Source organism: Etheostoma spectabile, chromosome 23, assembly GCF_008692095.1.
Source record: "Etheostoma spectabile isolate EspeVRDwgs_2016 chromosome 23, UIUC_Espe_1.0, whole genome shotgun sequence".
Classification (NCBI taxonomy): domain Eukaryota; kingdom Metazoa; phylum Chordata; class Actinopteri; order Perciformes; family Percidae; genus Etheostoma; species Etheostoma spectabile.
In genome coordinates this window covers 11687468-11697716 of record NC_045755.1, presented here as the reverse complement: position 1 = coordinate 11697716, position 10249 = coordinate 11687468, and the positions used below count along the sequence as shown (strand labels likewise).

Below are 10249 nucleotides of genomic sequence, written 5' to 3'. Positions count from 1 at the left end.
TGTGTGTGTGTGTGTGTGTTTAGGCTGCAGCGTTGGGTCAGGGCAGCCTTTGTAACCAAGCTATCATGCTGATAACGGACGGCGCAATGGAGGACTTCCAGGATGTTTTTGAAGAGTTCAACTGGCCAGAACGACGGGTATGACACACAAATACGCACACAAAAAGGATCAACTGCAAGCACCAGCGGAATGTACCTTAAGCGAGCTTAAAGCTGTTTGGAGTAACAAATAAGTGGGGTTTATCACATCTCACTATATACTTTTATTGTCTCTCCAGGTTCGAGTGTTCACCTATCTGATTGGGCGAGAGGTGACATTTGCTGAAAATGTTAAATGGATTGCCTGCAACAACAAGGGTAAATGGGGATGAATCATTAGCATGGTCAAGGTCAAAGAATATGCTTTGTGTTATAAAAGTTGCTAGGTTGAATAACTGGTTCTGCCATCCAATTTGGAATAGGAAGTTTAGGTAATTTCAGCAACGAAGAGTAAAGGTAGATGTGAAAACTACACCAATTACTTACTTAGTCTATGTGCTAAGTGATTCAAGTGATCCAAGTGATTTCTTGTGTTGTATTTAGGAAGAAAAGAGGTCTGTTGGCTCTCTGTGGTGTTCCCAGGTGGTGCTGTATGGGACTGGGTATCAGGTGCTGCCCTCTTGTGAATTATATGGGGTCATGCAGCAGCTCAGACCTGAAAATAATCACTTTATCCTGCTCTGTGCACATCAAAAATCCCTGACTAAATACCTGATTATCAGCACAGATACACTGTAAACACGTCCCTGGCCAAGAAACATCATATCTGTGTGTGTGTCTCTGTGTGTAATAGGTAACAGGTGCACTCCCTTCTGTTGCATACCCTGGCAGTTGCTTCTGCCAAAAACAGCATATCTGTCATACATAGAGAAACATGCTTTATGTTACACTGCTGCAAAACATGTATACAGTTTCAGTTTAAGTGAGCAGGTCTACTTAATAATATTTACAGCAGCGTGCTTGGGGAGACATTACAAAGGACAAAAAGGTTGCACATATTCACATATTCATAACTGGCAGTGCTTCAGTAGCCTGTTGTTACTAAGCAGCTTCACTGCAGGTATCCTATTGACGTCATTGTCTCCCAGTTGTAAAACTGCCATAAACCTTGGACTAAGCCAAGTTTCAAAAATGGAAACAGCCCATTTGCATTGATGGGAGATTCAAGTAGTTTTTTTGTCATTCAAAACACCTTAGTGTTTTTTTAGGAATACCAGGTTTTTTGAAGTTGGATAAGTGAGTTTGCAGCTCTAAATGTTATACCCAAAGGCCAGAGGCAAAAAGATAAAAAAAACAATATGGTGAAGATTTTATTCGCTGAAATGTATGAGTCCTAGGTTCCATCGGAGTAAATTGTGATACACGGTATGTTTGTACATTATTTTGTGTGTCATGCAGGGTACTACACACACGTCTCCACACTGGCTGACGTACAGGAAAACGTTATGGAATACCTCCATGTTCTGAGCCGGCCAATGGTCATAAACCACGATCATGACATCATCTGGACTGAGGCTTATATGGACACTGTGGTCAGTCTGCTTCTCCCATCATTAGTGTGCTTGCAGACATTATTATCTATCTTGCATCAACAGTAGCTGGCATTAATAATCAAAATGTCAGACTCATTTAGGCCATCTGTGCTATTACTTTTAGTAATGATCCATTATACAGTTTTTCTTTTCCTGGAGGGCAATAATGATAAACATTCCAATGCAGTCTCTCCATCTCTCTTCAGCATTTGAAACCATTCTATTTATCTCTCTCCCTCTCTCCCTCTCTCCATGGTATTGAAACATTCACCCCCTCAATCCAATTAATCCCAGTCACCAATTCAATCTCCTAGCAACATCAGCAATTTCTGCAAAAGCAACAACCTAGCAACCACCTAGTATGTACTTGTTCAGGGACCACAGATGCAAATGAGCTATATAGCTAACTCTGACTCAGCATTTGTGCTTTGCATGGTCCCTGTTAAATAAACTAAAAAAACTAAACTAGCACTGGCCTACTAACAGAAGAAAACACCTACAGGCAATGACCTGAAAACCCCAGGTAACCCTCTGTAACCACTGTGAGCTCCCTTTTCCTCAAATAACACCATCAACACAACAACCACCTAGCAACCACCCTGCCAAACTACAGGACCACTTTGTATTAAGCAAGTGTTAGACATGTTATATGGAAAACATAATACATTAATCATAACTTATTATGCATTTAAAAAATTGAAAACATTACTTTTACAGCAACCAAGCCACCCACCCATACTCAATACAGCAAAACACCCATCCCTGAAATAAACTAGTATTAGTAACTGTAATGTTATTAGGGTTCAGACTGTGAAGCGGTAGAACCCTTCTATGTTTGTCTGTTTAAGTTATTATTTTTATTTGATGTCTGCCGTAGCTCCAATTGCCACCAAATTTTCAGGGAATCATCAATGGATCAAGCATATTACAAGTTGTATAAAGCATGTCCATATCTCAATTACTTTTTAAGGTATTGACCAATGAACTTTGAAAAGAGGCGTGGCTCTGGACATAAATGAACACAAATCAGAACTATAACTACATATAAATCACTATAAATCACATATTCATTGTCCAACTATCGCAAATCTCTCAGGATTTGTCATTTTGATAAATACCTGAACCACACCCTGAAAGTTTCATTCAAATGCACACCATGAAGGAACACCAGGGGGCGCTATAAATGCAAACTAGCTGCAGATAATATAGCGCAAATCAGGCTATAAATGACAAAATGTATATGTTTGTCCAATCAACACAAAACTTCCAGGAAATGTCTACATAGGGACCTCACATAAACACTGCAAGTCTCAAATTTCAAATTCAAATTGACCACTAGTGTCGCTGTAAATGCACAATAACTGGACGTGGAAGGACAAAAATCTAGGTTTGAGCTTGGAATCGCAGTTTGCGTCTTTGTTAGCAATTGTTTTTGTGTTGGGCATCTGCTTTTCTCAAATTTCCATGAGCTGGACTGAGCTACATATCACACTGAATTGAAAATAATTGTTTTTTGACAAATCAGTTGTAGGCATTTTAAACAAAGTGCACTGTTTGTCCAATCGTAACAAAGCTTGCAGGATACATATAACTACGTTGGACCACCTGTGTGAAATTACTTTGAAGTCGCTATTAAGAATAAAGGTCTGAACCCGCAAATTGTAAATTGTATATTTATTATTGATTTTATTTCATTTTAATCATTATTGTATTAGTTACTGAACACATTACTTTAACAAGTTAGCTTAGCCAGTGTTAGCACTGTTAGCAACACCCTAACCCCACGTAGCATTTAACCAGCAATGATTTAACAACCGTGTTTCAACACCAGCAAAAATCTAGCCTAAACCAATGTTGCTTAAGCAGAAATACTTTCATGTAACTTCTTATCATAAGTATTTAGTTTTATTAAAATGTTTCCTTATCAAGTACATCTGTTGCTAGTTGCTACTCCACCCCTGCCTGCTTATTTCTGTTTCCTCCTTTATATAAGTATCTCTTTTCATCTGTACCATGTGTGGCATATCTTTGACTTCCATTTCCTACTTGTTGTCTCTTCTCCCATGTTGTCTTCCCTCCATCTTCACCATCAGTTACCAAGCACAGCAAAGGTAATCATAGAGCACAGCTGAATTTCTATTTTAAGGAATGTTAGCCGTATAAAATACAGTATATAGTACCAGTAATATCTAGCTTAGCCAATAGCCTTTTTTTGCAACGTTATTTGAGTGAATATCTTAACATATCTTAGCTTTTCTTTGCTTCCCTCATTAAATCGTTGTCTTAGTTAATGTTCTTTGGTCCAGAGAGATTTAGCACTACTAAGTTAAGCATCATCTTCCAATCCATCACCATTTCACTTCATTTTCCACCTTTGGTCAACAGAAGCGAACGCCACCTACTTAATTTATATTTACAAATTTAACATTTAACATTTACAAACAAAAACAATGCAGATCAAGTCATTGTGGTTGTTCTTGCACATGTGTGTACAACAGCTGTTCAACACTCAGGCCCAAAGCCTGCTCCTGATGACCTCGGTAGCCATGCCTGTGTTCAGCAAGAAAAAAGAGACTGTAAGTATTCATATTTAATTAATACCATCAATACCATTGGCCTCAATAGACACCAGGAACTTTCCATTTATCAACCTGCTTTGTGTTTCCTGTAGTTGTCTCATGGGATTCTGTTGGGAGTGGTAGGAACTGACGTGGCCTTGAAAGAACTGATGAGATTAGTTTCAAGATACAAGGTAAACCATCCACAATATACTGTGCCAGTGAAATTTGATTTATAATATGATAATTACATGTCCTTTCTGTCTCTTCAGCTGGGTGTCCATGGTTACGGCTACCTTTTAACCAACAACGGCTACATCCTGTCCCACCCTGACCTACGACCTCTGGTACAGACAAAGATCGTATTGTACAATGTATTAATGCAGCTGTGAAACTGCAGAAACTTAATAACCCTGCTTGACAGATGTATTGCAATAATGATACAATATGATATGATGGGATATATTCTTAAAGACTTTCTTGTTTGTACGTTTGTATGTGTGACAGTATAAAGAGGGGAAGAAGCTAAGGCCAAAACCCAACTATAACAGTGTTGATCTGGCAGAGGTGGAATGGGAAGACACAGAGGAGAAAGTGAGTAACACACGCACACGCTCACTCACTCACTTACTCACTCACTTTCCTGTACTGTATGTCAGGGTGAGTTGTGTTGTTCAGGTCAGGATTCATAGAATGGTATGACGAAACAAGTGAAGGGCTGAGTAATTTATGTTTTTGTTTCAGCTGAGGACAGCCATGGTTAAAGGAGAAACTGGAAAGATGTCTTTAGACGTGAGAACTTCAGTGGATAAAGGAGTGAGTACTTGTGTTTTTGTCTGTGTAAAAGCAATATGAGCAGTTTTATTGTCTTATTTTGTATTATTCAAGTTTTGATTCCTTTGAGGTGGCAAGTTTTGATTGGCCATTTGTATTTTTTTGTCTATTAAGTAGATGTACAAGCATTTCTCTCTGCATTCACTATCGTTTTTACAAACTCTGTCTCTCTCCCTGTCTCTCACAGACGCGAGTAATTTTCCTGAAGAATGATTACTTCTACACTGTCATCAATGAGACACCATTTAGGTTTGTCTGATTGTTTTTAACTTAACAGGATTACTCAAAGTGTCAGGATTTAGAATATTAAAAAATATAATGTATCTCTTCTATTTTAATGTTCTGTCTAGCCTACACATTTGTTTAAAGTAGTAATGAATGCGTAGTGTAGGAATTAAAAATTACAAGCATGATTCATAATGCTAATAATAAATGTCTTCTTTATGTTTGACAGTCTGGGTATAGTGTTGACTAGGGGATATGGACAGTATATCTTCACTGGAAATGTATCTGTTGAGGAGGGTAAGTCTTTCCCTTCTGTCTTAGTGTCTTTGTATTTGTGTCTGCCTTTTTTTACTCTGTTTTTCTGTTTTTTTCTTTGCTTTTTTGCCTTAGGTCTCCATGACTTATTGGCTCCAGACTTGACCATAGCCAATGAATGGTAAGTACTGTATAACTAACTATGTATAACATAGTTATACATAGTTAGTTATGTATAAGAACTATGTATAAGAACATAGAATTGTATGGGATTCTAACTAGTGACTACAGTACTAAATGCGTGTGCGTGTGCGTGTGCGTGTGCGTGTGCGTGTGCGTGTGCGTGTGCATGTGCATGGGTACGCTTGTAGGACCTACTGTGAGACAGATATTGACCCGGCCCACCGCAAGCTGAGCCAGTTGCAGGCTGTGGTGCGATACCTCACTGGCAAAGAACCAGATCTGGAGTGTAAGTGGACACTTTAATTACAACATCTTTTGATTTAGGAAAAACTGCACATTCAGGGATACACTAAGGCACTCTTATGGTCTTTGAGATGACTCCATTTAATGCTGTATATTTATTTTTTTTCTTCCTCTTTTTTTGTCTTATGCCTCTATCATTTTTATCATTAGCATTAGATTTATGTTTTTTCACCTCACTCTACAGGTGATATGCAGTTGTTGCAACAAACTCTTTTCGATGCTGTGGTCACAGCTCCAATGGAAGCCTATTGGACCGCTCTCATGCTCAACACATCTGGGTGAATAATAAAAGACATGGACTTTTTTCGTGATATACAAAATATTTGCCCCTTCTTTCTGCTCCAACTCTCTCTTTTTCTGTCTCGTTGTCCCCTCCTCTCTCTTTCAGTATGGAAGAGGGGATAGAAACAGCATTCTTGGGGACCCGTTCAGGCCTGATGAGATTCCAGAGATACGCTGGTATTGAGAAAAGAACTGCCAAGTGAGGAAAAATAACATTTTGTACATTAAATATCATCACATCAACTAAGTCATACCATTATCTCCAAAAGATTTAAAACTGGGGTTAGTTAAACTTAGTTAACAGTTTTTGTTGTGATCCCAATTGAAGAGCTGTATTGAAGTTGGAATTAGACTAAGGTAAGAGTTTGCCCTCTGGTGGTCAATAAAAGGTCAGCTGGTAAATACATATTATGCTTTAGTCACAACCCTTTTTACCTCTTCTTTCTCTCTCTTTATCTTATCCTCCTTTTCAATCTTCCTTCTTTTCTTTTGTCAACATAATTAGGCAATAGATAGTATGCTTTTCTTTAAGTCAAGGCAAGTTTATTTATAAAACACATTTTAAGCTTATTTTTTTATCCCTCCCCAGGTCTTTCCTGACCTCCACAGACATCGAGAATTTGTTTACATTGGACCATTTCCCAGTGTGGTATCGCAGAGCATCCGAGTTCCCAGCTGGACAGTTTCTGTACTACATGCCCAGACAGGAAACTAGAGGTAATGGAGAAATCTTTACTGAGCAAACACACACATATACACACACAAAAGTTAGTAAACAGTTAGGAATTTGAGCCTGACCCTTCTCTGCCTCTGGATTTAATTTTCTTATTTAGCTCTGCAAGAAAGAATGTATTTTTAAAGTGATTTAAAGAAACAGGTTTGCTACAAAGTGCTTTAGGCATTAACATAGGACAGGGATTTTAATTTAATCTTCACTATATAGTGCAGACCTAAATATAATTTTGTTGAAATACAGTATATTCATTGAGTTTGAGGCTAATGATGCTGCCCTTCCTTATGACAGAATACAAAATGTGCAAATATATACACTTCCTCACCTAATTAAAGGTTTAAATTAAATGTTTGTTGAGTGTTATTTTAAGGCTGTTTTTTTATTTCACCAAGCATAAAAACCTCACGTAAGCAGCTATACTGTATGTACTAAATCTACGGATGATTTCATATCTTGAGCTGCATTTAAAAGGAACTAGACAGTATAGGATGTTCACATTTCAGCAAGTTTGAAGTCCTATTTTAAGGTGTCAATAAATGTTTCATGTTAAATTATTATAATGAAAAATTTATCATACAAGTAAAAATGTACAAATGTACAAAAAGTATGTTTTAGATTGATGTTACATAGTTTGTTGTGTTCAGATATATTCAGGGACTATGAGGCTGACTATAGCGCCAACTTAAGTGCAGAGGAGGTGGAGCTCCAAGCGGAGGAGGGAGGGAGAAAACAAAGGGAGGCGGAGGAGGAGGGTAGAGGAAAACTTTTACTTGTACTTGGCATGCCTCCTCTATCTATTCATCCTCGTCCTGTTCTTCCTCACCCCTAATTTTAAAGCATGTCAAGTGGCTGTTTTTTTTTCTAGCTCTGCGCTGTTTTTCTTTTTTCTCCTGTCTTCTCTCTCTCTCTCTCTCTCTCTCTTTCTCTCTTTCTCTCTCTCTCTCTCTCTCTGTCATTGAATGAGCATGTCACAGTTTGGGAACCTACTCTCCTCTCTCAGGGAATCAGTTAGCGTTCTTGTTCATTTGCATTGTGCTGAGTCAGTGGCTCTCTATATTAAATTCATTCTTGTTGAGAAGTAAACATCTGGTTTCATAGAGTTTGTTGGCTGTCTTTTATTTTGTTAATACATCATGCTACAATATTCAGTGTCAAAAACAAACAAACCCATTTTCAACTAAATTGCACAATTTCCTGAATGTGTGATTTGTCATGCAGGTATAGACTGGTTTTGTGTTAGTGGAGCGAATAACAGAAATATAAACATGGTGAAACATGCAGTATACACACAGTCCCTCTGGTATAAGCGTATTAGTCAATTAGCTCTCATATTCAGTATTACATAACACGTAAATGTTAGTCTGGCTGGAGTCTGTGGCTTGGTGTCAGTTGGCATCAACTGGCATGATGGCTGTGACTAGAGACACAGAAGATGAATGCATGACTTTATTAAATATTGCCTACTGAGTCCAACTCAATCTGTCACCTTCATATATTTCCTCTGCATGAATTTACTCATGCATGTATACACTTTTGGAGGGAAGATCTTTGTTTGTGATGTACATACATTATGCACCCATGTACTGATAAAGTTCTGTAAATTCTTGCTAATTGAGTGTGTGTGTGTGTGTGTGTGTGTGTGTGTGTGTGTGTGTGTGTGTGTGTGTGTGGCTCTACCAGCAGGGAGGATCGTGATTGCTACTACTGCTGTCACTGTTACGGTGGGAAAGAAAGCCGCCATCGCTGGAGGTAGGATGACTCTTTTTGTTTAGATACACACTTTTTTTCTGTCTTTTACACACATTTTATTTCACTGTTCCATCTCTCTTTCTCATTAATTTTTAATCTCATCTTTTCTTCAAATGCATTTGCAATTTTCTCTTTTTGGCATTGATGGCATTTTACCTACTGATTTGTCAGTGCCATACCTGTTGGATGTGCTGTGGAATTCAGACTAATGACAAACTTACATCTTTGGTCATAGTTCTCTTGTAAGAAATAGTTTAGCTTGTTTCATTCACAGTTTGGTTTTCACTTGTTCTGTTGTTGTACTCACCGGAAGGTCTTGAGGACTAGAGGATTTTGTGAGCAGTGTGAAATTTGTCTAAGATGTGACGATCCACAACAGGATAAACAAGACAATAGACATTGGGATTAGACTCCAACTTGACTTTGACCATTGCTAATATCAAAACTTTAAAATTATACCAAGCTGATGACAAGATACTGTCCGTAAGTCCGATGTGTAAATAAGATAATTTGAAATGTAAATTCAATTAAATTAACTTTTATACATAGTGTCAGATCACAACAGAGTTATCTCAGGACACTTTGCAAGTAGGGTAGGTCTAGTCACTATAATTTACAGAGAACCACAAATTCCCCCCTAAGAGCAAGCACTGGTGCAACAGTGGCTAGGAAAAACATCCTTTTACCAGGCAGAAACCTCAGACAGACCCTGACTTTTGGTGGGCGACCATCTGGAGCTGCCGGTTGGGATACAAAGACACAGATACAGATATTATAAAGCCATTTATATAGTATACTTGAATTACTAAAAATTAAACTCAAATACACACTGCCGTGCAAGGTAAACTAAATGGGCCTTGGGGGGCCCAGTAAAAACGAACCTCAAAACCTTTACTGCTGCTGTTTACTGCTGAACAATTTGCCAATGTACAGAGACATACCAATATGTTTGTGATCATCTGAGCCAATAACATCGGCCTGCTGATGTATCAGTGCTACTCTAATTGTGATCACCTACCTGGGATGCTTGGAGAGTACTGTACTTGTCTTGAGCAATGATTCTGTGGTAGAGCGGTTGCCTGCCAGTTGGAAGGTTGGTGGTTCAATCTCTGGCCCTGCAGTCCCATGTTGAAGTGGGACTTGGGCAAGACACTGAACCCAGAGTTGCCCCTGATGCTGCGCCATTGGAGTGTAAATGTGTTTGAGTGTTTATCTGATAAGCGGGTGGCACCTTGCACGGCAGCCTCGGCCACAGTATATGAACGTGTGTGAATGGCAAATGGTTCCTGTACTATGTAAAAGCGCTTTGAGTAGTCGTTAAGACTAGAAAAGCGCTATATAAAATACAGCACATTTACTTTTGTTGCGTCAGGTTTCTTCTGTAGCCACAAGGAAATAGTTAATGGAGCTGAGGGTGTTTGTGCTTGAGGGTGTATTTTACACACATTTTGTCTTATAGTTCATAGTCTTTGGCTTTGTTTCATTGTTTGTTTTTCGGTGCGTATGTTTAGCTCCATTTATGACTGACACACTGATCAATCATAATTATCCGAGTGA

The 10249-nt window shown here is 38.5% G+C and overlaps 1 protein-coding gene across 5 annotated transcripts in view; it reads left to right on the top strand.

Annotated features, from left to right (window-relative positions):
• The window catches only part of cacna2d4a (calcium channel, voltage-dependent, alpha 2/delta subunit 4a), an 82414-nt gene that overhangs the window by 14521 nt on the left and 57644 nt on the right, over window positions 1–10249 (top strand). For 3 of the 5 annotated variants that reach the window (XM_032504780.1, XM_032504779.1, XM_032504783.1), the window contains 17 exons: window positions 24–137; window positions 278–356; window positions 1437–1570; window positions 3664–3681; window positions 4069–4146; window positions 4242–4322; window positions 4401–4475; window positions 4636–4722; window positions 4873–4944; window positions 5150–5211; window positions 5417–5484; window positions 5578–5623; window positions 5814–5911; window positions 6113–6206; window positions 6317–6409; window positions 6800–6927; window positions 8624–8692. In XM_032504780.1, the coding sequence (XP_032360671.1) occupies window positions 24–137; window positions 278–356; window positions 1437–1570; window positions 3664–3681; window positions 4069–4146; window positions 4242–4322; window positions 4401–4475; window positions 4636–4722; window positions 4873–4944; window positions 5150–5211; window positions 5417–5484; window positions 5578–5623; window positions 5814–5911; window positions 6113–6206; window positions 6317–6409; window positions 6800–6927; window positions 8624–8692 (1396 nt within the window). The remainder of the gene's footprint in view (window positions 1–23; window positions 138–277; window positions 357–1436; window positions 1571–3663; window positions 3682–4068; window positions 4147–4241; window positions 4323–4400; window positions 4476–4635; window positions 4723–4872; window positions 4945–5149; window positions 5212–5416; window positions 5485–5577; window positions 5624–5813; window positions 5912–6112; window positions 6207–6316; window positions 6410–6799; window positions 6928–8623; window positions 8693–10249) is intronic. The other 2 variants (XM_032504781.1, XM_032504782.1) reach the window with 2 other exon arrangements.